A 27,603-nucleotide genomic window follows, 5' to 3' on the forward strand; every position below is an offset into this window, starting at 1 on the left:
ATAATCATTTGTCTGGCACAAAGTAAACAGAAGACCAGATTTAACCAACTGTTAAACCAGAAAAAAAAAAGTACTCGGCTCAATAGATCTATATATCGAAGCTTACGACTCCAGTAGTACTTCTACTGTAAAACAAAGTTATACTTCATAGCCAGTTACGGCATAACTAACATTGATTTGTTATATTCAAAACGTTACTATATTTCTACATTCCAAGTTGGTATATTTTTCAACATGTCTCCAAAGACAAGAACACAAAGATGGTTAGAATTATTTGACATAGCTAAAGAAAAACAAGTACCTAAACCAGATGAATGGGTTCATCGACAGGAAGAAAAAGAATATCAAGCAACAGAACATTGTAACATGACTTTAACAACAGACATAATAGGTGAAGCCATAGCTTTAGCAGAAAAACTCAATATTCCTTCACATGAACGAGAAAGATGGTTTGATAATAAATTAGCTGAGATAGACAGAGAAGATGACAAAAGACGGCAAGAAGAACTAAAACGAGAATTATTAAAATTGAAAAATACCGAATTCAAAGCTGAACAAAAGAATGATGCAACATTAACAAGAATATACCAGAAAGCTCAACTAAGAGAGCGTACAGCATATCTCGAAGATGGATTTCTCAAGAAGTATATTTTCCGCAAGTACAATGTAATTGAACAAATATATGTACCACAGAAGTACAGACAACAAATAATCAAAGCCAAGCATGAGTTTTATGAAACCATACATATGAGTGTAACAAGTACTAAGAAGAGAATTGCCAAAGAATATTATTGGCCTAGCTTGACCAAAGATGTCAAGAAATACATTAATAATTGTTCACATTGTCAACATGATTATTGTGAGAAGAAACAAACTCAAAAGAAAAGCAACATAACTAAAACAAAGAACAAAGAAGACTACAAAACCAGAATTGACAACAATGAATCTATGCATCATGACTCAAGTAAATCTACAGGGACATCACTGCCTACTACATGTCCATCCCTACCTGCTACTAGTTCTACATGTCCATCCCTACCTGACAATACAAGCCCGTCCCTACCAAGTACTTTCCCATCCCTAACCACTGATGATGACTTCATACATCAAGACTTGAACAAGACTGCATCTGCATCATTATCTACCAATACTATGGTATTCATTGAAAATTCTTGCTACAATCAAGACAAGTCTCAAAAACCAGAAGCAGAAACTAAAGAAACTTATACTCAATCAACTTTGGCTATACCAGACAAAAGAAAAACTATGCAACTTGACTCTAACACTCATACAAGTATTCCTCATTTGAAAGAATGTGAGTCAACTCAAGAAGCCATTACAACCATGAACATTGGAAGTCAAAGAATATTACATGAACACATGAAATCAAGATATTTTGCTCAAGGAGATCAAGTCAATTTACTGTTACCAGATTGGAGTAACAAGCTATTCTACAAATGGCAAGGTCCATTTACCATCACCAGAAAGATTTCCAATCTGTTTTATGAAATCAATGTCAACAAGTTTACCAGAGTATTTCATGTTCATATGTTTGAACATTACCATGAAACAGATAATGAAGACATCAAAGCAGAAGTTGAACATTTTACAAGCTTAGCAACTATTCCTGAAGAAGAAGAAGAAGAAACATCATCAACACCCATTCCTGAGATAGATGTTTCATTATCAAATCAAATTGACATTCCAAAGGTCATCACTCTGGATGATATATCAACATCAAATCAATTTGACATTCCCAAGGTCATCACTCTGGATGACATAGCACTACAAACAGAACATTAAAGTGTTTCCAGACCATGCAGATTTCTTTACCAGTGTTTCTGAAACATTTCCAGTACTGCAGTTTGAAAGCAACTCAGAGAGCAACAACATTGACAACACCAAGTTTCATCATCCGTCCACTCAAGGGGCAACTTTTCTTCAGAAAGGAACAAATGAACTTCTTCAACATTGCTGTATTGACCGATTGAACTCAGACATGTTCAGTCATTGCTCTATCGAACATTCTAACGCAAAGCATTCCGCTACCATTGTTCGACAGCGTCAACGTTCATCAACCAGAAAATTGAGTTTTGGTTTCGGACAGTTCCTATTTTCACCAAACTCAAACGCGGTTCAATCAGACATTATCTGTGAGATCAATATGACATGGAGACAACAGTTTCATAAACTGAAAGACCTTTTCTTCAAGTTTAGAAAACGCGTACACACATCCATGATGGCAACTCAGAAGGGTTCTGAACTTCACACTTACATTTTATATATGTACTATACCATATTTAGTGTCACTTGATCCATTATCATTCATACTCGTCAAGGAAGAACATTATCCAGTTATATTTAATTAATTAATTAATTTGTTTTCTCATTATTTCCACAGGAGTTTTACATCAGATTATGTTATATTTATTTCAGCAACAAGCAACCCACTGAGGAAGGTCACTCTTTCAAGATACTTTGTTTATTATGTTTCAGCATCAATGCATATGACATGCATTATTCATCTTAATTTTTAAATCATGAGCATTTTATTTCAGGTATTTTATTTCAGGTATATTATTATTGCATATATCCTATTATAATAGTACAGATACATGACTTATAATTGAAATTCTTCATTGCTTCACACATATTAAGATTTGTATTACATTTAGTATCATTATTCAGAAGATTGTCATGTATACATCAATTTTTTCTATGTCAATTTTTCATATGCAATATATTTTTCCATGTACACATTTTCACATTAGTACTAACCAAATGAATTATGTCATATTTTAATTTTATCATGAAGCACCATGAAGAGAAGTAACTCATTCAATTCAAGATTTAATTTATTCAAGTATTATGTTTTGTACAACTTTTGATATTGTCTCATTTTCATAACCACTTGAATAGTGAAACAGGTGTTCTAAGTCATCAATAATTTCGTTCTCATATACCTGACACTGCATTTACATTTTTTTTAATGTTATCTCCAAGTTGACTTTATTTTTCAGAGCATTGTCATATGTTACCTCAACCATTTTTCTATAATTTCATGTATGGTATCTTGTGTATATTTAAATATTTTTAATACATATGAGCATTTCTATTACCATACAAATGCTAAATGGAGGGGGGGGGGGGGGGGGGGGGTAATATGTCACAGATGCCATTATAGATTTATTTGTATATTTCACTTTTAAAAGCTTATGTGTAAATAGAAATATAAACCCTTGACTGAGCCTCAGGAATTACCCCACAAATCTAGACCCTTGACAGCACCTCACGTTTTACCCAAGACGTAATTATGATGTTGCAAATCTATTGGTTGATTTGAAAATAAATAAAGACATTTTTTTAAAAGAGTTAGCGCCAGAGAATTGACGAGGGAAAAAGAAGGCCAGTCGATGAAAGAATTCCATAGTAGATAGTCACGTTTCTAAGAGCTCTGATTTAAAGCCTTTGTAATGTTATTTATACTTGTTGATCTGTAACTTGTACATAAGCTGTACTTACGTTTTATATTTAAATAAAGTTCCAGAGTTGTGTTTTAACAAAGAATCTTTTATTGTGATTCCTAGATCGTCATTTATTCAACTATTTTAATTCAAGTAAAATCCCTGGCAACACAACACACGTTGTGACATCTTGTGTGTGTTGTGACAGACTACACTAACCCGCTGATGATGTAATCTCTTTTAAAGTAAATTATAAATTTGAAATCAATGAAAGGATAGTTGATCCAGAGACAAAGAGGTAAAGAAACTTTGGATGGAACATAAATGAATATAAGCAAGCTGATTGTATATTAAAAATTTCTCAGGGTGTTGATTGTGACAGTTCAAAAAGACTTACATCAATGAGATCCTCATCTATTTCTTCTACTGGCTGTTCCTCTTCCAAGCTTTGAATGTGAGGTGCAAAGCAAATGTGTGTGTCATTCAGCACTACAGCAAATTCTTTCCATTTCTACAAGATTAAGAGCAGGGTTCAAAGGTCAGTGTCAATTTTTAAATAATGCTTTTTTGTATGGAGGTGTGCTGCTTTGTAGACTTCAAGAACAAATTAATCAAATCTGAGCAAACAATTTTAATTTCATATTTGTTAGTGCCTTAGAAGTGACAGGCCTTAAAGTTCAAAACATAACCAATTGTCCCACTTTAGTTACTGAAAGGTCTTTAAAATACCAAAGGTAAATATGTAAGGGTTGGTCTCCAGTATTTTTAAATGAAGTAAAATACACCTCCCCACTATTTTCTGAATTCAACCAACCGTTTTTGTGGCATAGGTCATCATTAACAAAGCATGCTTCTTTTCATCCAACAGTTCACCTGGTCAGACATGAAACAACAAAATTAGAAAACAGTGAATAAATTGAATGAATGAAAAATGAAATCTGGTAAGCTAAGTTAAAGGAAAACTTGGTGGAGACATATTCAATTGACCAAACATTTACACTTTACACAGATTTTCTTTAAAATTTTTAGCTTAAGTTTCATTGTTTCTATAGCAAAACATAATTTGAAATGGTGGGAACAGATAGTGACTTAGAAATGAAATACATTCCTGAAATTCTATTACATTATTGCAATTAGTGTACCCAAAGCAGTGAACTAGTATTTTGAAGCAATCATTTGGACTTTTGTTTAGAATAATTTTATGAAATCTATTGATCATATGCACATTAAGAATTCTTTTTACCTAAGATTGTCTAAAGTTTTTACATCAGGAAAGAATGAATTTTGCAGAAGTATTCAAATAAACATTGTGTAAGAGTATATGAATTAAGAAAAATTAAATACTGTCCTCCCATAGCAGACTTTGACTATGAAATAAGGATTGTGAACTAAGTATTAATAAATAATAGTCATTGAAGTCTCAAATCTACACTTTTAATTGTACAAGCTTTGTCCAAGTACAACAATGTCTTTACTCTAAATGCTCCTTGTAATTTTTTATATGTTTTTTTAGAAGCAATTCAAGCTTACCAGCCAAACATTAAAATTCCAAGTAATAACTAAAAACATAGATCTAAATGAAAAGTCATGTATCTTATTACATTTTTTTTACATATATGACAAAATAAAATTATTACTATTACTATTACACTACATAAAATACTAACAGTTCTGAAGACATAAGACTTACTCATATCAACATAATTTCTATTATCATTCACACGACCAAGTTTTTTGTTCTGAAAAATGTTGAAAGCAAATACATTTGTAGTAGTTTACAAAGATGTAAGATAAAATCATAAAAAAATTATTTTTATATATGTATAGTTTTCAATGGTTTGGTCATGTCATAGCAATGGATTGGATTGGTTTTAATAGGTCATGGTGGCACAGAAAGATGAACTGGACAGATGACACCTGAAGAACAAGCTTAACTAAAGGGTGCTGGATCAGAGATGGTGTATACACCACAAGTAGGAGAAAACTGAAAATGCTGCAGGGTTTTGTGATTACAAATCTCAACCTGTGACTGCAGATGTATATCTATGGCCTTTTTAGTCGAATGAAGTTGCAAAGGGTAAAGATGATCTCTCAAGGCATATGAATGGAAACAGATATTTCAATATCTACAATAAAAAAACAAGGCCTCTTAGGGACAGATGTTTAATGTCAAAATGCAGGTCTTTCAATAAAAGAAACAACCATGTCTTAACAAGAAAAAAAAAATCTACAAAGAATGTTCAAGATAGACATAAATTACCTTAAGTATAATTTTTCTCATTAATTTTTTTGGGGAAGGAAGCTGAGTCTCATTCACATCTATTTGATCAGTTAACAAATCCTCTGAAAATGGAAAATTTTATATAGTATACACAGGTCTATGGTTTTATAATAAGCAACTTTCTAACTTTGATTTAGAAAAATCTGTAAAAATGACTGACACATACTTTTTACCAGCAGTAACATAGCCTATTGGAACAGGTGGTTACATGTTACACAATTTTGCTCTCCCCATAACACATGCATATTTCTATTTCAGTTGTAGCCTATAAGGACTAAACACTTTTGATTGGCCAATTCTGTAGCCCTAGTTTACATACAGAAAGACAAACTACTTTGGCCCCAATGTTCAAGCCTAATAAAATATCTTGCCATTCTTTTTTTTCAAAGGAACAGTTTGAGAAAAAGACCCCATTTTACAAAAGCCTCCTCCCTAAACATCGACACATTAAATACTTTTGCTTTACATTCACCAAGGGTATAGTCTTCCCTTGTAAATTAAGTTTGCTCACACACATATGGCTTCAGACACCTAACATTAGAATCCATGCTTCTAAAACAGGGAAATATCTATTTGCTTTGTTTTGTTTCCTTGTTGTAAAAGTTCTGGTTGTTCTTTCAGAATTAAAGATGGTTACATCACAGTCCAAGCCTTCTGCAGGATAGTGAGGGATGTTGGAGGGCAAAGTTCAGCCCAGAAACATCAAGATGACAATAAAAAAAATATTTGGTTGATACAAGCTAGTCATTGATAATTTTATTAAACAATTATCACAATGAGCAAGCTAGTAAAAAAAAAAAAAAATATCAAAGAGTTTCTTTAAGCCTAGACTCTTCTAATATACAGTAGCATTAGGCTACAAACTCAAGTAACCAGAAGGAAAATCTTGATAAGCTTTCTCAAGCTAAGTAAAATTAGACATGGTCACAGTATAAGATTTGACTGAAAATATGTAATTTTAAAGTTTTTAATAGAAACAACTGCAAGTACCTTTGAATACATCTTTTAACAGTTGGGCCATAATTCTCTGTTGTGAAAGATTACAGTGGTTCTCAATAGATAATATCAATGGGTATCTGTTCAAAGATTTAAAAAAATTAAAAGTACATTGTTAAATGCCCCCAAAATAATATTAATTACTAAAACTATTATTTATTTCAAATAGCAGGTATTTGAAAAATGTTTTATGAACATTTTCTCCAAATGTTTTATAAACAATCTGACCAAATGTTTGCCTCAAAAGAAACATTTCTTTTGTGTCACAGACTTAGAAGGAAAAATGCCAAAAAATTATACTTTAAATATTTATTGAATATTGCTATGCATTTAAAAAGATGTAAATCATCTTAATGGTAAAAAATAGAAGCTAAATATGTGAACTAAACTTACAGGCTACAGGAAACAAAAAAAAACCCAACTAAGTTTTAAACATGTAAACAAAGTCATAGAACTCTCTTGAAAGATGCTCTGAAAACCACATATACTTTAAAGACCATCACGGTATGAACAAGTTTAATCTTACTCTGAAGCAATCCATGCATGTTCTTTAATAGTTTGCAATACATCTGAAAATTTAATTTTTGTTGTAAAAGTCTTGCCATGTGTTATAATAGGTTTACCATCAGGTCCATCCCAGCAGTCCACTACAATAAATAAGACAAGTAAAAACATTAACTAAAACTTCTTTACATTGTATACATTTTTTACATACATTGTTTACATTAGTACACAGAACAATTAAATTGCAAATAGCAGAAATCTTAACAACCAAATTAAAGTAGTTAATTTTAAAGTTAATGTCTCACTTAATTTTCAAAACAATTTAAGCGCTATTAAAAGTCTTACTTTTCTCCCGCACCCAACTAACAAAAGATAATGATTTAACAATTTTGGATCAAGAAAAAACAGTTTTTACACATTAAAAAAAGTCTAAGTTTATAAACTTGTAGCAGGACCTCAGAGAAGAGTAAGCATGGTTGAAATAAAAGAGACTGAAATGTTTATAATGCAAGCAGTTAAGACCACCCATTTTGACGAGTTTTGTGTATCAAACATAATGATTAAACCAATTTACATTTTAAAAAAATAATTTATATTAGGTACCCATAAACGCCAGGTTGAAACATTCTGTAAGTAATTTCTTTCTCTTAGAAAATGTTGTATAGTCTCATTGAAAATGTTGTATAGAGTCTCATTGAAAATGTTGTATAGAGTCTCATAGAAAATGTTCTATAGTGTCTTAGAAAATGTTATTTAGAGTCTCTTAGAAAATGTTGTATAGTGTCTCATAGAAAATGTTGTATAGAGTCTCATATAAAATGTTGTATAAAGTCTCATTGAAAATGTTGTATAGAGTCTCATAGAAAATGTTGTATAGAGTCTCATAGAAAATGTTCTATAGTGTCTTAGAAAATGTTATTTAGAGCCGCTTAGAAAATGTTGTATAGTCTCTTAGAAAATGTTGTATAGAGTCTCATATAAAATGTTGTATAATGACCTTGCAGAATAAATTGATAAAGATTTCTCTTTTTTTAAAATTTTAATCTAATTCAAAACTAATTGAAATTTTATACAAGTACAAATTTAGTTGTAACCACTCTCATGACTAAGACTAAGACTAAGACTGCTTTATTGATCCTTACAGAAATTTGTTGTGATTACAAGGACTCTTTTCTCATATAAAGACAACACTTACATTCAAGACAGCGACAACCCATTTGTAGACTTCTGACGTAAGTTTCAACATGAGACTCACTTTTCCATTGGTCACCAGTCAAATATCTGTTTTAAGTTATCAAATAAGTTTGAAATGGACACAAAGAAAATGTAGATATCTGCCTATTCTGAACTACAACTAAAACTAAATGGGCAGGAAAAGGATATGTCCTAGTATTAGTATTCATTCCATCCATTTGTATTCCTTAATGCACACATTTGTTTGTTGTTTTTTTTAAATGCCTCTAACACATTTTTAAAAATAATTTTACTATTTATATATATAATCCTTTAGAACTTTTATCCATTTTGATTAGTTTCTATAAAAAAAGATGCTGTTTAAATAAACAAATACAATGAGAACTAACAAAAATTTTTTTAATCCACTAAGTCATCAAAGTTTCACAACTTTATATCCAGTTGCCTAATGAAGACTAGTTGGATGATTGTTTACGTTTTTGAAATTGAAAGAACAAAACACTTCAAGACACATTCTGAACCCTCAATGAAGCCCATTAAATCTAGAATAATGTTTATATATTATTACTAATTTGAGAAAAACAATAAATTTGTCTTAAATCCAGATACTTGTTTCAATTGTTAAAAAAATAGAGGTTTTTTTAGGCATCTTCCAGTATAATGCTTTATAATGCTTTGAAATACAGACAACAAGGAACAAGTTGCGACTAACGTGTTGTGTGATGAGGCAATCCAGTAACAGGAGAGAGGATAGTCCATGTCTTGGTGCACCTCCAGCTCTCTAGGATTCAGTAAAGAATTCATCTCAGAGTACAAGTAGTCCTCAAACTATACACCAGAGAAAAAAGAAATGTTTCAAAAAGAAAAAAAAAACAAGAAAAAAAATTAAATAATTAAAATGTAATTATTTATCACCATTTCAATTCTTAGCATTTCTATACAAGATTTTTTACCATTGGAAAAATTGTAAATAAAAATAAAATGATTCTGTATTCATTCGATTAATTTAAGAGACAAATATTGAAATACTTAGTATTTAAAAAAAAGAGTAAAAAAATGTTATCTTAATATCAGATGTAACTTAATCCCTTTTCCAACACAACTTCAAAAAAAAAAAAATCCTAACTAGCTAATGTGTACCATAACTCTATTACTGCCATAAACCCAGATGAATCTCTAGCACTATCTTTGGAATCGAAGACATTGCCATTGTTATTATCTCTGGCACTAAGCATGCTTCTTCAAGTTACAGACTGACAACTTAGATAACCAGTGATAAGCAATTATTGTTTTGTTCTCTTCTCCTTTCAATCAGTCCTAAACATTTAGATCTCAAAAGCTGAAATCCATTTTTAAAGTCTATTTTCACAATTGTCTTTGTCTTGCTTGCAATAGGTGCAAAGGTTACTTTTGTCTTTGTTTTTTAAATTGAAAATGTTGCATATTAGATGCAAATACATTTCCAAATCTAGAAGCAAAAGGCAGTTTGTGTCAATCAATAACTGAATGGGCTCTAAGTTGTCCTCAAATCAATAACTGAATGGGATCAAAGTTATCCTCAAATCAATAACTGAATGGGATCAAAGTTGTCTTCAAATCAATAACTGAATGGGATTTAAGTTGTCCTCAAATCAATAACTCAATATGAACAGAGTTATCCTCAAATCAATAACTGAATGGGATCAAAGTTGTCCTCAAATCAATAACTGAATGGGATCAAAGTTGTCCTCAAATCAATAACTCAATATGATCAAAGTTATCCTCATATCAAAAACTGAATGGGATTTAAGTTGTCCTCAAATCAATAACTGAATGGGATCTAAGATGTCCTCAAATCCAACAAGAAGCCGATACATTTCCTTATTTTTCACTTCACATTTTGTCCATAAAAATATTGGTCAATTCAAAGTCACACTTTCGTGAATGTGATTTCAATGTGAGTTTGTGTGTAATGTAACAGATCTGAAAGGGCTTCAAACTTTTTAAACTTTGATTTGGTCAACTTTTTTTCCCCCCTAATTCCAGATTCCAGAACATGCATCAAGTGTATAGTACAGACCTACAGTTTTGTTTAGAAGAACAAAGATCAGAACAATAAAATCTACACACACAAAAAATGTTATTCAAAAAGGAAAAGAGCTAATTAATAAATTAAGAGAAATGCATGGATCAAGAATAAGAGCCAATGATAAAACTGAAAATTGCTTATGAAATAAATCAAATAACAACCTCACGCTCAGAAAAGCTGAGCTCTCCATATATAGATTGGGCTGCTGGAGGCAGACATTTTAGCATTGTGGATTTTAGATTGTCTCTCACATCTTCCTGAAAATACAAATTGAAACAAATGAAAAGTTTTGTAAAGAACAAAGCAAAATTTTGTTTCTAAATGACTTCGTAATGAACATAGACTTGCTCTAATTAGAACCAGTTAATTTTTGTTTAAAAAATATCTAGAACACATATTCATTGCAAAGACAAATAAATAATCTACAATTTTATTTCTTTTATTTACAAATAAAAAAGAAGAGTAACATAAAGACTAAGCAATGTCTACACAATGCATATGAAATACTTGTTTAAAATGTACAATGACCAAATCAATCATCACAAAATGAGCTGGAATAACCATAAAACAGTAATTGAACAGTTAGCCATGTTTTAATTAGTTAGCTTAGCTAACCTTTTGCTCAGACTTTAAGAAAACTTGAAAACAGTCTGCAGACAATTTCCTGGTGACAAGAAAAAGATTAAATATTTTTATTGTTTTTATAAAACATATTGTGGACATTTTAGTACAACTTAACACACACACATTTTGATTCCCATGAAGTTGGCAGAGAGGTAAGAACCTTGACTTCAGAACAGAGGAATCTAAAGTTTACATTTCTATGAAATTCTACAATTTTGAAATGTGGATTTTAAGATTGTTACTTAGTCCAAATAATGCAGATACTTCACTCATAATGAAAAGGTAAATGTGATGGCTTAAGTGATGCCAGTGTCCACAAAACAGATTACTTTTACAACTGCTCTATGAACTGTTAACTAGAACAACTCATTTCTTTATTACTGACACAAATAATAGCACATTTGGATTTAAAATAGTGCCCAAAAGGCCTATTGAGAACAATGTTGTCATTAAGAAGAGCAGACAAAATAAAAGAATATTGCTTTTTTTAGCGGCCCCCGAAAGGGGGAAAAGACGCTATTAGTTTTGTGTGGTCTGTCTGCCCGTCTGTCCGGTTTAGATCAGTCGACACCATTTAGGGGTGACAACCAAGTTGGAAAAATTATAACTTGGCAAAAGCAGACACATTGAAAAAGATAATAATAAAATCTCGAGATATATCTGTGAGCAGTGGGTCACTAGGGTGATGGGGTGTGAGGGGTGCGGTCCGCACCAGTCAACACCATTTTGGGAGTGACAACCAAGTTGGAAAAATTATAGCATGGCAAAAACAGACACATGGGAAAAGATAATAATAAAATCTCGAGATATATGCCCAAATATGCCTTGACACATCTAGATGGTAGTTTAAGTGTAAATGATAGAGCACGTTATACCATTTAAAGTATAACAAAAGAAACCTGTTCATATAATTTTAATTAAATATTATTGTAAAATTTGCAATTACATTTGAATAAATGTAAAAAACATTGGGATTTTATATTTGAGTAAAAATCAATAAAAGTAGGTAATCAGCTCACTGTATTGGTTCAACAAAAAAAACAAATAGCAATAGTGTTCAATGGAACATATTTCAAGAAAGTTGATGGGGAGGGGTGACACCCTGAGCTACCACACTAGGTGCCACCGACACTGTATCAGGAGGTTTCCATGCTGATCTTAGGTCACTTAACGCTACTCTACTTATTCCAGAAGAGTCTTATCAAAGACATGTTGCACTGTTTGCTTTTATGTGAAAAATAATGCCAAATTTTTTAAATTTCTTTAAACAATCAAAACAAGAATATGGCTTGAATATATTTCCCGTCCATTGGTAAATTTGATGGGGGCTGCCTCTGAGTTTGTGTGATAACACAAACTCTCTTTGTAATCTTGTTTTTAAATTATTAGTTGGAGGCTTAGATAAAATTCACAACTAAGGTTCTTAGTTCAGCAAGGGTAATTCCTTATGTGTTGACCTCTTGCAATATGAGATGTGTAACACTATAGTATAAACTGCTTGGCTACACAAGGAGCACAGGTTGGAATCTCTGACGGAGACTTAAACATTATAATTATAATTTTCTACTGAGCATTAAAATTAGCAAGAAATCTTTTCCATTATAATCCCCTTCCCCAACCTTGTCCATAAAGAGATTGGACAGTGCTAAAAAGTGTGGAAATGCACTATACAAAAGGAACAGTTATAATAAGATGAAAACTGCTACACATTGCATAAACTCTACTACACAAACCATATGGACCTTGAAATAGAATTTTATTTTCTTAGACTATTTACAATGAATGTTTCCATTTAAAACTAACATACAAAGCAGATTTTTTTATTGTTTTCTATTGTTGCTGACGAGTCTACTAACTATTCTGATAATTCAAAATCTTGTTATTTATCCACATTACAAACATTAGTTTTGAAATCAGAAAAGTTAGTAGCTATGAGAAGCATGCAGGGGCCACCACTGGCTAAGTCCCATTAAAGAAGTTTTAATCATTAGATGATCTTTCTCTTCCTTGGGAGAAATTAGTGGGAGTGTCTACTATGGGAGCCACAAGTATGGTTAACAGCAAGAGTTATTGGAAAAGTTGAAGTCAAATGGAACCAAGCCTCTGAGGCTACACTGCATTATTCACAAAATCTATGTGGCAAGGTGTTCAGTTATGACCATGTGGTGATGCTCATGTTTAGATTGAACAAAGTTCATCTTTTCAAAACTCCATCTAAGCCAATATGTCAAAAGCCCAGACAGAGCTGCAATAGGAACTGATTGATTTAGAAAGCCAGACATCCCTGATTGAGAAATTTCAAGCGATGCAGACAATTAAATTATACTCTGTGTTGCTTGCAGAAACTTTTCTAAATCTGCAAAAACAAAATTTAAGGATGATCACAATTATTACAAGCACTTATTTGTGAGGATGTAATCACCTAACAAATGAACATCTAGACTTCTAGATTCAGTGCTCCAACTTGTGTCTCATTTAATCAGCTGGATATTTAAAAGTTCGTTTAGGAAAAACTTCTCATGAATTAATGATTCACAGGTTTCTAATAAAACTAGTTTATTATTTCCTATTTTTAAAAACTTTTTGTTGATGTGGCCCGGGACACTAGCGCCTAAAATTAAAATGGCCCACCATCCGAATAAGGTTGAGCACCACTGGGTTATTTAAAAATGATAACTCTTGTTTCAAAAGAATAAAAAAATAATACAAACCATTGACAATTTGGTAGAGTTTGCCCATACTCTTTTAGCAGTCGCTCAATCTAGAGAATTACAAAATGTATATCAGTGATAAAAAGCATTTCTTGAAAAATTTGTGACAGAGAAAAGAAACAAAGTAAAATAAAATAAAAATCGCTAACACTTTATTATTAAATAAAAACATAAGACTTATGCCTAATATACAGAAATACGCATGTACAGGTTTAGAGCATGATGCCAATTATTTAAGCTCTAGATTGAGCCTTTTTATATAGCCATTCCTTCTTTGCTAATACACTGAAATTAGTGCCATTTTTTTGGCTCTTCAGTTTTAGATCTAGTTTAGCTTTTAAAATAAGAGCTTTGCTTTGCATTCTCCAGTGGAAGGGCAATCCCTTAAACACTTGGAAATTAAGTCCACATTCAAGAAATCTATTTACTTTTATAATGTATTCTTTTTTTTAATTCTATTTACTCTTTAATAAAAAAACAAGCAGATGCCAAGCAGATAGACAGAGAGACTTGCCCTGAACCAAGACACTGAGGAAGCTGTTTGGTGGCCTATGACCCAGAGGGGACCACAGCCAAAAATAAGAGAGATGAGATGAAAAAAAAAATGAATACGAAATCATGATAGTAAGCAAATAAAAAAAGTTGGATTACAATTTCAAAACTAGAAGTAAAAAATCAAATACAACTTAAATTGAGAAGTTCAAACATTGAAGGCAGTTCCCAGTGCATTAAGGAATGTGAAAAGTGCTTAGTTATTCCAACAACATTTTAAGTTAAAACTGGTTAAAACAAATTTTTTAATCACCCAAATTGGGGGATGGGCTAGTGAGTTAAGGATTTGGATTTTATTTATGTTGATAAAGTTTATGGTTGAAAAAGATTGTTGTTTGCAATTTCTAATAATGATTACTTAAAATCAATATAAAATCTTGATGTTTATATTTTATTGAAATATGTTTACTTACAACAGGATTTGGTTTAAAGAGTTCATTCAGCAGAGCAGCAAAATGATGGATTTCTAAGGAGTCTGGTAGCTTGAGTTTCTGAAAGAAAAACAAATAGAATTTATAACAAAATATATGAGAACGAGTCTGATACTAGTATATCTTAAAAGTTTCTAAAAACCCTAACTTACTCATTACTAATTTTCCCACATTGCCGTGAATGAAAAAATATGAAAGTTTAACCTTTTATCACTTACCTTGGGACTACAAGATATTTCAAGATTAAAACCAGATAAAGTTTTTTTTTCAGGATCAATATTGTAAAGACACTCACTTTCCAGGGTCTCTGCAAACTGCACCACACACTACCAACTCAAAGAACTTCACAACTCAGGGGTTCAAAGTAAAATAACACTTTAATGTTCAATAAATCACAGCCAATACTGTACAATTGGCAACAGGTTATTCTGAATGTACAAATGTTCAATGGTGGATATCTAAACCGCTGTATTAATTCTGTACTGTTGTAACAAGAACTCTACTGGTTTGACCGTACCTTGATGAACTCTGTCATACCATACTGAATCATAGATCGGGAAGTTGTGACTTGGTCTCAACTCTGATACCTCCGCTTTTTATATAGGATCCCGAATGGCCTTTTAGAAACAGACGGAACATCACTCGATTCTTTCTTCTGGGTGGTTACCTGACTGTACCTGACGTGACTGGCTTGAGTAGTGTTCACTTTAGATCTTTCTTGAGACTTTGCCAGTCATTGCGGTTGACTGCCACCACTCGTCACGGTTGCTGGCCTGAGATGATGTGTGTCAGCTGGCTATACACTACTACCCCATCGCCAGAGTTATAACACTATTATTTCAATACTTATTCTGTTTTACAGAGAATAGTATTTATAATTTTTGTTGAGATAGTTTTAGTAGATGGAGTTTTAATAAAAATATAAGATTATGCAGAAAAGAAAATACTTACTGCTTTATTCAGTGCTAGATAGTGTCGCACTATTGTGTTAGTGTGATGTGAAAGCCAGGCTTGAAACTGCTTGATATTTATCCTGCAAACATTGAATAAATTACAGATTTTAAAAATATGATCATTTCAGATCAATTAAATTATTTCAATGTAGGACCACAAAGTGACAACATGGATGCAGAACTTGTTCATGTTTTTGGAATCAGATTAAAGCTTATTCACATAACAATAAAATTACTTTATTTATACTTGGTATATTGTTAACACATTACTTTTTGATACTGATAGACACTATGAAATCTAAAAAAAACAACACAAAATATTTTAACAACCAAGTCAGCTAAGATTTTAGAATGAAAATGTTCTTAAAATGATATGTTTAAAACAGAAGACTGCTCTATCAAAGAATTAGCACTCATATTCTAAGGAAAAAAACTAAAAAGCAAAAAAACTAACATTAATAAAAGAACATTTTTGTTAGATTTAAAAAGATATAAATAAATAATAAAAAAATAATCCTTTTGAAGATTTTTGAAGAATAATGAAAAATATTTAGAAAAATATGAACTAACTAAAAAGAAAAAGAAAACATAGTGTATAAGTCAAACTATTAAAATCATGACAATAAAATGAAATAAATGGGTTTAGAATACACATGACAACAAAATGCCATTAGTTTGAGAAAAACAAATAATTGATGGTATTTCTGAATGGAAAAGTCTCACTAACATTTTCAACTTTCAAAGAAATTGAAAGAAGAAAAAAAAAGTGAACTCATCAAAACAAGAAACAATTAAACATCAAGCCTCACAATGCAGATCTATTAGTCAACATGATTCACACATGAGTAATATACAAAATTGTTCTCCCAGATGCCCTCTCCCCCACGGGCCCCACCTCCCTCTGAATCTTTAAGTACTTCAGCAAACAAAATAAAAAATATTCTACGCAAGTCTGTTAAAAAAAAAGGGTTAAATGGAATAATAAAAAAATATTTGAACAAAATATTTGAAACAAAATGCACCATTCCCAAATATAACACAAATAAAAAAAAGAACAACAATTTATTATACACCAATGATACAACATGAATTTATCATTTACCTTTATTTATATATCAAACTGTGCACAAATGTCCATAGAGGAAGAAGAATATACTTGCAATTAAAACTACAGGACAGCAAATGGAAAAGAGATGGCATAGTAATGTATTGTTGGTAACTACCAAAGAAGAATAGTTTGATTTTAAGAAATACATATTCTATGAAAGTTCCATCACAGATGTTATAATAAGTTTGCCAAGAATAGAAAACATCCCACTCCTTCTTTTAAAATGCTATTTATACAATCTATGTGGTAAAGATGTTATGTTAGTTGGGTTTAATCAACAAAATGGTTATGTTATAAGACATCAACTCCAGTTGCCTACCTTAGATCTACCTCTTCTTTACTAAAATGATATTTCTTCCTAAATACATAGAATGGTCACAGAATGAGCAAAGCTTAAATAACAATGAGCTAAAAATATGTTTTGTTTTAGAAAAGCACTGGACACTACAAACAGAAATGAGGAAAAAGTGTTTTGATTTTGTTGCTCACTGGCATAGCAGGTCTAGTTCTGCAATTATTTGTTGAATAGCATTTTTAGGAATGCTCTTGACCTCACTGCATTCATGGACATGGGAGGGGGAGCAAGGGAAGAGTGAGAAGTTTATTGTTGCTTGTTAGGCACTGGAGAAGCATCATTTATACATGAAATTGAAAATAACATCCACCAACAGGATTTCAAGCATCACAGAGTGGCATTTTTTTTGTTTACCTGCCTCAAGAGTTTGGACTTATTGTGAGGTTCTTGATGTAAATGACACAGAAGAAAGTATTGAAAGTAATGCACATGATTATAAAAGCCAAGCTCTGAATATGAAAAAGCACTTGTTTACTTATATTAAGTGTATTACTATTGACAGTTAAAGCTAAGTATTAATTGTCTGACAATAATGGATTTGAAGTCACTGCTGTGAGTTTGATACAAGTGAGAGTTTGTGTGTATCAAAATTTATGAGCAAGTTTGACCTGCAGGTTCCACTGTGAGATTTTGCATAACCCTAACTATCTACACAATTGAGATGTAGCATCATTGCATCATTAAAAGTAGATTTTCACTATTACTTCCTAAGCAGCCCACAGAATGTCCCTAGGGTATGTCTATCCTAGTTTGAGAAATCCCATAGTAAATTTTATTTGGTGTAAAAATTATAATTACTATTAATTAAAACTATTTTATTATTCAAAAAATGATTTGGTTAAGGATTGAAAGTAATGAACAATCTTAGCTTTAAAATCATTTAAATAAATATACTTACTTTCCCTCTTTGTGGCTAGTTAACAAGCTTCTGTGTAATGTCTGAATTTTAGAAAATTCTCTATTCAGCCACCTATTTAAGAAAAAATTGAATAACATGTATTGTCCTATACAAATCCATTAAATCCTTAGTATGTCATTCCAATAACTCAGGCTATTAGCACATAATGGTTTCCAAATCATGTGTTCAAATATTGGATGTTACCAAGTACACTTTGAAGACAAGTCTGTTTGAAACTCTTTCTTTCATAATATAATAAACAAAATACTTAGCTCTGACTGAATTATCACTAATTATCCCATTAAACTTTCTAAAATATATCACTTTTCCCCAGTTCATCCTTGGATGAATCAGGTTAGTTGTCTTACTAGGACTAAGTCACAACTTTCAAAATTGTTTCTTCCTTTTTTTTTTTTAACATCTTTTTTAGGGGTAAATCCTAATCATGTATCATAATAATTTCATTCCTTCTCCTGTCTTTTTCTTAAAGCTTTAGGGCTAAAACTGATGGGTTTTAAAAAAAAGTGCCTGTATACCATCTGAATAGTGAAAGGGTTGTAAAGTTGTACTCTTAAACTGTTCCATGGGAGGAAACAAAGTTTAGATATTTTGTCTTTATTGAATGCAACAGACAGGGCAATGAAAAGTGAAAGGGTTTATTGAAATGATTAATGGGAGGAGCAAAAAAAATCATTCTTAAGGATTACGAGAATTAACATGCCAAAAAAATTGGGAAAGGGGGGGGGGGTGAAATTCTGTATTGGTAACAGCTTTTGGTAAAAAGAATCAACATGTATCAACTTTTTAAAATGTAGGTATCAGCTGATAAATAATTTGAGAATATTAAATTCACATACCTTTGTTTTGTTTCATAATAAGAATCTTCTTTCAATTTTCTATGTGAAGTTTGTAGAGCTAGTAATAAGCAACCAAAATCTTCAGAGTTTCTAGCTAGAAATAGAAAAGGTTTTTCCATAAGTCTGGGAAAAAATCAAATATGCACTAAGATGTCAAAAGATGAGAGAGGAATCATTATGAAATGTAGTGAACCATCAGACTAGAAACTGGAAAAAATATATATACCATATATATGTGATAAGATAATAATCTCAGAAACAAAATTGTTAAATGTTACAAAAAAGGAAATCCTATGCTGAACTGGGAGTCAACCAATTAATGAGATTGTGAGAGAGTGTTGCATGAGGTTTTCGGAACATGTTCTCCAACAAATTAATTACGCATGCGATGAAATGGAAACCAATAGAAGGAAAGTGCAAACAGGGACATCCTTAGAAAGGACACCTAGGTGGCAAGAGGCTTCAGACACTGACAGTGACAAACAAGTCTTTGTGGAGTCCGCTTGCCACCCAATGTGCCAAATAGCACAGGAGGATATAAGACTAAGTATAAATAAGCCTAAATCTTACCATAAAATCTTATACCATAACAAGACTCAGGAATAATTTGAAATTAACAAAAGACTTGTCAACCCAACAGACCAGTTGGAATCCAGCCAAAAAAACTTTGAGCTCAAAAAAAAGGTCTAACATTTCAATTTAACTCAAAACTTTCCAATCTAACAAATAAAGAAAAAAGGAACTTACCAACAAAAGTAATTATATTGACCATGTAGTTAGTACCATAGTACAAACTGAGACAAAGATCTGGATTCTCGTTGACCCATTCCTTAGATGTTTCCTCATACATCCGAGCGAGCCTGGGTTTAGGGTCTTTGACAATCCCCTTCACATGGTACAAATCAACTGAGGTTTAAAATGAAAAGTTGTTATTGTCTGTATTATGACATAACCATATTATTAGAACAGTGTTTTTGTTCTTTCATTACTTACATTTCATACTTTGAAAAATGGTCTAATGGTAGCAGAGGAGAGGAATTTCTTACTTGTTTTTTTATTGTTCCATCAAATGTTATTTAATTGATGAAAATAAAAACTTGAAAGCTATAATCCTACACAGTGATTCAACCTGTGTCTGGGGTATAATGGCTAGCCTCCAGTTGGTGTATTAAGTCTAGCTCCTCTAGTAAGCTTAATATTTAACCTCTTAACCTGTGTATTATCTATTTTATGTATATTAAGTTTAGCCTGTGTTTATAGCACTTTCATACCAAGGGGAGGGCAGGGGGGTAGATCCCCAGGCGCCAGAGAGTAGGGGGATGCCAAAATGGGTATCAAAGCAATATATAAAATATCATAAGCTGTTGCTACATTCTTTAATTTTGTTTACATTAAATTAAGTTTTGTACTGCTTACTATAAACACACTGAAGCTAACAACTTAGTCCTACACAAACCATCTAAAATAACTAAGTGTCATGCACCAGGTAACAAAACAAACTGCCAGAATAATAATATCCCGTTTCCTTTGAGGTTTTAAATCAATCATCAACACATCTAGGAAGTTGCAAGAAAGGCCTCATGGAAACTTTGCATTGTGCGGAAGCTGGCATCCACGAAGTGGGGAGCCCGAGCAGACATGCTCCGATCACTGTATTTAGGAGCAGTCCAATCACAGATAGACTACAGCCTACCTGTGCAAATTTATGGCGCTGGCCCTAGGACAGTTCTCGAACAACTTGATAAATTACAGTCCCAAGCACTAAGATTTGTCTGTGGAACCTTTAGGACAAGCCCAGTAAATGCAGCTGAAATAATGGCTAATGTAGGTCCACTAAACTTTAGGAGGGAAAGGTCAGTACTGACCTGCTTTGAGTGGTAGAAAAGGCTGGATGAATACCTCCCAGCTAAAAAACTAGTGGATGGTTGGAAATGCAGAAAATGTATCCAGATGCAGTCTTTTATGCATCATGCCACTAGACTATCTGATAAAGTTGGGATCTCCACCAACTGACATAACATTCAACGTTTTCATCCCCTTCCCCCTTGGTGTCGCCCAAACAACGCCAGATATACGCTTGAAACTAGAAGACCCTAATGCCACTAAGCTAAATCGTTCATCAAATGACCTTCAAATTCTAGCACTGGAGACCATTAATGTCTTCATAGCCCAGTGCTATTTTTGCATGTACTGATGGGTCGGCTTTGATAGAAGAACAGGCTATTGAGCCTACATCGACTTTCTTGGCTCTTACTCAGTAAAAATCTTTGGACCATATGGTAGTGTTTGCAGTTTTGAAGCGGAGACCATGGCAGTTTGTGAAGCCTTAAAAGTCATTGGGCCCTGACCGCACTTCCCCGTGGTGGAGGCTGTCCAGGCCTGAGCCAGCTATTATAGCACAGAGCAGGACAGGCATTTGTCCTGTTGGCTCATATTTTGATTCACGGTAACCCCGCTGCGGGGAAGAAGAGGAAACCGTGCTTGACTGCCCCAGACTTGATGATCTCCGTCTCAACAGGTCTGGGAAACCAAAAATTCTCGACCTGTATGGTGATGTGTATGCACTATGCAAGACAGCAGGGTTTCTGTCCAGGGCTTTTGCAAGAGAGGATTTAAGCCTCTCAAGCCCTCACTCAAATGGAGTTTGATGATGATGATGATCAAAGCCTTATAGCAAAATGTAAATAGGTCAGTGCTTCAGATTAACCGAATTGGAGTAAGTTTTTGGGCATCTATAAAAGTGCTTTTAGGATGCATTCTCTCTCCTGCTCTTTTTAACATATTTCTGTAGCATGTTATGATGGAAAATAGAAGGATTAACTCCTACGTTGGCCATATTTCCAATCTCCGGTTTGCAGATGATTTAGACCTCATTGGAAAAAATGTATACCAGGTACATGATACTTCAAAACTGGATGCTGCAGCTAAAGCAGTTGGCATGAAAATCAGTGCAGAAAAATAAAGCTAAATACTAGTTTGTGGTGGAGATAGTATGAGATGTTGCATACAGTTGAATGGCCAAACAATAGAACAAGTTAACTCATTGAAATACTGGCTGGATAACATAAAAGAACGGACTGGCCCCTATCTTGATATCCTGCTAGGAACAGTTGCTGACCAGTAAAAATGAGGGATTAAGTTACGCAAACTGTCACAGCACCCATATGAATGCTTACTGATGACTATTCCTTTGCAAATATTTACTTAAACCGAAGTGGTGGGCATAAAGTTACTATTTTAAGTAAGTACATTGACATGTGTAGAAAGTCTAACCTGAAGTTTTGTAATGTTTACTGCTTACACATTAATGCCTGTGTTTAAAAGTTAAGTTTTCAAAATACACTGAATCAACTCATAAACTTACAAACAAGGCTTTATTCCAATAAAACATGACTGATGTGTAGCACATACAATAGCATCATACCAGATGGACAGGTCAAGACCAACAGACTACCATATAAATACAAATACAATTACTAGCACGATTACAAACATAAGTAACACAGAAGTTCATTTCATGTCTGCATAGTGAGATTTCTAGCTTGTACATATCAGCCTAGACTGTTAATTGTATTGTCTTGGTTTAGTAAAGACACCTCAACACCTTATGGTCTCACCTGTATACAATGGCTTTCCACCCAAAGAATTGACACAAACCAACTCTGCTTGTTGTGAGCGTAGACACAGAGTGAGAATCTGTTTACGTTTTAAAGTAGAATAGACGGTCACAACCATTCCTGCCTCTAAGGCTAATACTGCTTTATCCTGTAGTTTCTGTAAAATAATTTAGCTCATTATCAACACTTGTAACTTGAAGATTTATTGTCTCAGAAATTTTTTATGATTGTGCATTTAATATAACATTACGTAATCAATAAGTGGACTTTAATTAAATACACATATTTTGTGTCATAAAAGGTGAAACAAAATCCATGACTTTTGCCAAGTATTTAAGTTGAAGGTTCCTTTTTGTGTGCTCAATTGCCAGCCCCATTAAGAAAATATAATAGTGTCACCCACAGAGTTTGAATTTTCCATATTCATGAAAACAGCAAGTAATTGCCTATCAAATGTATAATAGAGTATGCAAGCTGCTGCATTTAGCTTACATTGTCACTAATGTTAGATTGTTCAAATCTTTCTCATTTAAATTTCTTATTATATAAAACAAAATCTTTTAATATAGGGGCATCTTTAGTAGCAATATAATTTACCACAAAATCTAAGCAAAAAAAATCATTTCATACACTACATAATATTCTTTATATATAGGTTATATAGTTATTTATAGTTTTCTACAAACTTTTCTTTCTATAAATAAACAATTCAACTTATAACACCACATCAGTCAAGTACAATTTCTTTCCCTTTTTGAGATACCAAACTAAATAAATAATTACTAGTACTTATATATTATCTATATATAAAGAAATTGTTAAAAATTGAATATTACAATCAATAATAAAACAAAAACAGAAAATAAACATAACATATTTAAAAATGCTTTTTAAAAAAATTATTTACTGGGAAAAACTCCACACCTACAGCTATTTTTCTCAGTAATCTATACCTTTTTTCCCTTTTTATATAAAAAAAAATCAATTATCATTAAATAATTGTCTAATTAGTTAATGTTTTAATTGATTCATGTTTTATTAGATAAAATACATATCTAGCAATTTCTCTGAATACTGAAGGATTAATTTCCCTTGTTGGTATCAAACAAAAAAAAAATTAATTAAAAGGTTGTTTTTTTTAAATTGATTATGTATTGTATATGCCAATGAACAATTATGCAAAGTTTCAGATTGATCAGTGAATGGTTGTGGGAGATATAATGCGTTCAAAATTTTTACCAAATCGAGTGCGCTGATATAAGCTTTGTAAAAAAGAAAACACTAAAATAGCAGTGTAATTCTTACAGATTGCTGTATATTGTTGGTAGGTGGCTGTACAGGACTGCCATAGATATATCCTTGAGAGGTAACATCCTCTGGTCCTCTTGAATATTCATACATTTTAAATTATTATCTTTCTTTGATCCTTTAAGAAATTTGATCTCTAAAAGTTGGCATTTGCGGAAGTGTTAATTCTGACAATTCCTGTGTGAAGATTCAGATTCAAAACCACAGGAAGAAATCTGTATGAAACATAAATTTAATTTAAATTAGTTATAAACAAAAAAAAAAGAAGCAAATTAAAAAAAACAAAAAAGCCCACACATTCCAACCTCTTAGTTTTTATTATGTACCTCATTGAAATACTTTAGCCCCCCTCCCCTCCCCCACCCCTCAATAGAGACAGATAAAGTCATTCCCGCCGTAATAGATAGTAAAAGGTATTATTGCAGCACATATAGTACACCTAAATTTAAAGAACAAAAGCATATAAGCTAAAAGCTCAACTACAACAATAATATATTTTTCCTTCTACATTTAACAGTTGCATTCTGGTACAAATGGCAACAACACATTGTATAATAAGCCAGCACCAGCTTCTGCAAAGGGAATATAATATGTCTCCTGAGAGATAAAGTGCCACAAAACGTTGGACAAGGAAGAAAACCTACAACATCCTTGTCCAAAGTGGGAGGCAAGAGGAAGAGAAGAAAAAACACAACTATCATAATAATCATGATAATATCATTATTGTAAAGGGCAGAGAAAACTATGTGAAAAGTAGAATACATACATACACAGACATTTTTAAAAGTAATTTTAAACTGATAGCAAGCAAAATACCAAAAATATATTTTTTTTCGAAAACAATGCTTTTATTAAGTGTAACTGTATCAATTAAATTTGTGATAGATCTGAGCGATTAGAAATATTTTTACCAATTGTTTTGTTTAGTGCAATTTCATGCTATTAGATTTCTCAATATCTTATCTTATAATAATACAGACATTTCTTCAAAAAAGAAGATGATTACGTCCTACACCTCAAGCAATATTTTAAGTTCCAATCACTTGTCTGGACCAGCTGGAAAAGGGTAGGGGTGAGAAGGGTGATCACTTTTTCAATGTATATAAAAAAAGTGAGCAACCTGAATTTGAACTTGAGGGCTAAGGCCTCCTCAGCTCCTCAAGCCAATATGGTAACCACTGTCAGGGCTGGCCTTAGGCCACTGCAACCTATGCATTTTGGGTGTCTTTCAATATGGATTACGCCAATCCTACTCGCGATTTAAAAAAGAGTCAATGTCAGCTTTCATTTAATAAAAATATAATAATAGGGCGAATTTTAACCAAAACAAGAAGTTCTGGTACTTTATTTACTTTAATGTTTAATATTTTGCTAGTCGAGATAACCTAAATCTAAAAGGCAAATCTGAATTTCTATTGGCTTTTTGTTCGAAAACTACCATCTACTGTAGATAGCTCGTAAAGTTAATGTGACCTTGATTTTGTACTTAGTAAAGTATGAATAAAATGCAAAGATGAATTTATTTTCTAATATAAAATCTTAATTTTCACTTATTACCCTTATCCCTAACCAGACTGTTTCACATAGGGCCCTGCAATCTGTAGGACCGGCCCTGACCACTGTGCCAGGGGATCTGAAAATAGGTTATATAGTTATTTATAGTTTTTTACAAACTTTTCTTTCTATAAATAAACAATTCAACTTATCAGTCAAGTACAATTTCTTTCCCTTTTTGAGATACCAAACTAAATAAATAATTACTAGTACTTAATTGTTTTCTTTTATTGATTCTTGTTTTGTTAGGTTAAAGAAATAATTGTGCAAAATTTCACCCTTATCCAAGATTGGGTGTTGGAGAAATGTGTACAAACTTTTTACCAGACAGACAGAGTGAGTTGATATAAGCTTTGTGATAAAAAGTAATTTGATAACTTTGGCAATAAATGATAATTAAAAGTTGAAAAGAATAAAAATTATCATAAGACTAAAACACAAGATGATTTTACCTGCTAATAATGGAGGTGGAGACTTTTAAGTTTGGTTACACCAAGAAAAATATGAAAGAAATGATTGCCCAGAACAGGGCACTATTAGAGATTTGTTATTGGTGGGGCCCATACCATCAGGTAAGGGTTGTAAGTAATTTAATTGTAAGTAATTCTTTTAGGAGTCACGGTGGCTGAGCGGTAAAACACTTGACTTCCAAACTGGGGTCCGGATCCTGGGATTTTTAATTTCAGATCTTTGGGCGCCTCTGAGTCCACCCAGCTCTAATGGGTACCTGACATTTGTTGGGGAAAAGTAAAGGCGGTTGGTCTTTGTGCTGGCTACATGACATCCTCGTTAACCGTAAGCCACAGAATCAGATGACCTTAACATCATCTGCCCTATAGACCACAAGGTCTGAAAGGGGGAACTTTTAATTCTTTTATAAAGACTATTGTTTCATATTATAAGCAATCTGTGCAAATGGCTTTCATTATTTTCATATTTTAAATTTTATGTAGGTAGATATTTAAAAAAAACACTTTCTCATAGATAATTCAACTGATTTTCTATGACACTTTCTACTGCTATTTTCATTGCTCTTAAAAAATAAAGTATAAAATAGGAACTTATTTTAACTACCTTGAAAGTTTTACCAAAAGATTTTTAAAATACCCTAACAAAGAAAAGTTGGAATGATGTGTTTTTTTTAAACACACCTCTTCAAAGAAAAAAAGTGTTTTCTAAATTATTATCTAACCCACATCCCTGATATGTTTTTATGTGCATAGGCAATTAGCCCCTCAGGCTGCACCTACAAGGAAGTAAATTACAGAGATGTCATTGAGATGGACTCAATATTACCCTCAAGTGGGCTTCATTATTATATCAGCTTGACTCTGATTCACTCCATAGATCAGTGGATGATAACAAGCTATAAAGATAAATCAATGCATCTTGTATCCAGTATCTCTTTTCCATCTTTTTCATTTGTGAATGTAAGAACTACATATAGAAGCTTAAACAATTCTTACACTTATAATGTCATCAGCAATATAAAAGTTTGAGTATGGAAATGAGTGATTTCTATTGGAGGAGTCCCAAAAATTGTGAGATACTATTGTATTACTGGATGTTTCTATGAATATACAGAGGCCAAAAAATGTTTTGTTGGAGGAGGGTGTTTTTATAAAAAATAGTGTGTGTGTGAGGGGCTATTAAAATGGAGGCAAATAGGAAGGCTACAACAAATGGGTCTAAGAAGTGTTTGTGCATACTCCTTAATAGGGGTTTGTGGCCGTTTGATTGAAGGATGAGACAAAAATAAAGGGGACTTATAGAATTTAAGGGTTTAGAGAACTGTGTTAGGGTTAGAGTTAACTGAGGTAGCATTGTAATGCAGGCTGTTTTACTGATGAACCTTAAAGTGTTACAGGAATATATATCCAACTATTTCAACAGTAATGTAGCACCAGTATGAGGTATAGTTATTCGCTTTTAGAATTCAAGAACAACTAGGGGCGGACTGGACATATGGGCATCTGCCCTCTGGGCCAGTACACTAATGGGCCAGTGGGACTGCCAAATGGACCATCTTGAATTACAGCAACGTCCATTAATGTAATTTGCCATTGCTTTACCTTGTAATGACATGACCTTGCAATGCTGGAAACATATTCTATAATGGATTAGCCTT

The 27,603-nt window shown here is 32.5% G+C and overlaps 1 protein-coding gene across 9 annotated transcripts in view; it reads right to left on the reverse strand.

Annotated features, from left to right (window-relative positions):
- Positions 1-27,603, reverse strand: part of LOC106070801 (1-phosphatidylinositol 4,5-bisphosphate phosphodiesterase gamma-1-like) — a 60,579-nt gene that overhangs the window by 28,792 nt on the left and 4,184 nt on the right. For 7 of the 9 annotated variants that reach the window (XM_056037021.1, XM_056037025.1, XM_056037020.1 and 4 more), the window contains exons 2-20: positions 23,919-24,136; positions 22,614-22,770; positions 19,744-19,902; positions 18,997-19,090; positions 18,140-18,211; positions 17,206-17,244; positions 15,777-15,858; positions 14,808-14,885; positions 13,843-13,892; positions 11,123-11,171; positions 10,669-10,764; positions 9,152-9,267; positions 8,441-8,526; positions 7,268-7,388; positions 6,736-6,821; positions 5,725-5,807; positions 5,155-5,203; positions 4,279-4,337; positions 3,862-3,975 (exon numbers count right to left, since the gene is read on the reverse strand). In XM_056037021.1, coding sequence (XP_055892996.1) covers positions 3,862-3,975; positions 4,279-4,337; positions 5,155-5,203; positions 5,725-5,807; positions 6,736-6,821; positions 7,268-7,388; positions 8,441-8,526; positions 9,152-9,267; positions 10,669-10,764; positions 11,123-11,171; positions 13,843-13,892; positions 14,808-14,885; positions 15,777-15,858; positions 17,206-17,244; positions 18,140-18,211; positions 18,997-19,090; positions 19,744-19,902; positions 22,614-22,770; positions 23,919-24,014 — 1,686 coding nt within the window. In that variant the 5' untranslated portion in view covers positions 24,015-24,136. Of the gene's footprint in view, positions 1-3,861; positions 3,976-4,278; positions 4,338-5,154; positions 5,204-5,724; positions 5,808-6,735; positions 6,822-7,267; positions 7,389-8,440; positions 8,527-9,151; positions 9,268-10,668; positions 10,765-11,122; positions 11,172-13,842; positions 13,893-14,807; positions 14,886-15,776; positions 15,859-17,205; positions 17,245-18,139; positions 18,212-18,996; positions 19,091-19,743; positions 19,903-22,613; positions 22,771-23,918; positions 24,137-24,429; positions 24,451-27,603 lie in introns of those variants that run through there. The other 2 variants (XM_056037023.1, XM_056037027.1) reach the window with 2 other exon arrangements.

Source organism: Biomphalaria glabrata, chromosome 7 (assembly GCF_947242115.1).
Source record: "Biomphalaria glabrata chromosome 7, xgBioGlab47.1, whole genome shotgun sequence".
Lineage (NCBI taxonomy): Eukaryota > Metazoa > Mollusca > Gastropoda > Planorbidae > Biomphalaria > Biomphalaria glabrata.